Source organism: Plasmopara halstedii, assembly GCF_900000015.1.
Source record: "Plasmopara halstedii genome assembly, contig: Scaffold_3109, whole genome shotgun sequence".
NCBI classification, from domain to species: domain Eukaryota; phylum Oomycota; class Peronosporomycetes; order Peronosporales; family Peronosporaceae; genus Plasmopara; species Plasmopara halstedii.
In genome coordinates, this window is record NW_020190012.1 from 627,808 (window position 1) to 628,049 (window position 242).

Consider the following 242-nt stretch of genomic DNA (forward strand, 5'->3'; position numbering starts at 1 on the left):
AAACGATACTCATAGATGCATTCACTACATGGCACTATATACAGACTATAGCTCATCCTTTATTTCAACTTGCGGCAATGAAGACGGTAATTCGAGGAGTACTCCGTGAAATGTGTATCCATAGATTTGATATTGCTCGTTCTTTGCTGAGCCATCAAGTCCACCACCAAGATATCCCACTACTACTCCACTTTTGGTGCACACAATCGCGCTTCCAGATAGACCAGGAGCTGACAAAGAGG

At 43.4% G+C, this 242-nt stretch overlaps 1 protein-coding gene across 1 annotated transcript in view; it reads right to left on the minus strand.

The window, feature by feature from the left end:
* Positions 1 to 45: 45 nt before the first annotated feature.
* The window catches only part of PHALS_07449 (CRN-like protein), a gene marked incomplete at both ends in the record, with an annotated part of 830 nt that continues 633 nt past the window's right edge, over positions 46 to 242 (minus strand). Inside the window, one exon of the mRNA XM_024720915.1 lies at positions 46 to 230. Coding sequence (XP_024586066.1) covers positions 46 to 230 — 185 coding nt within the window. The remainder of the gene's footprint in view (positions 231 to 242) is intronic.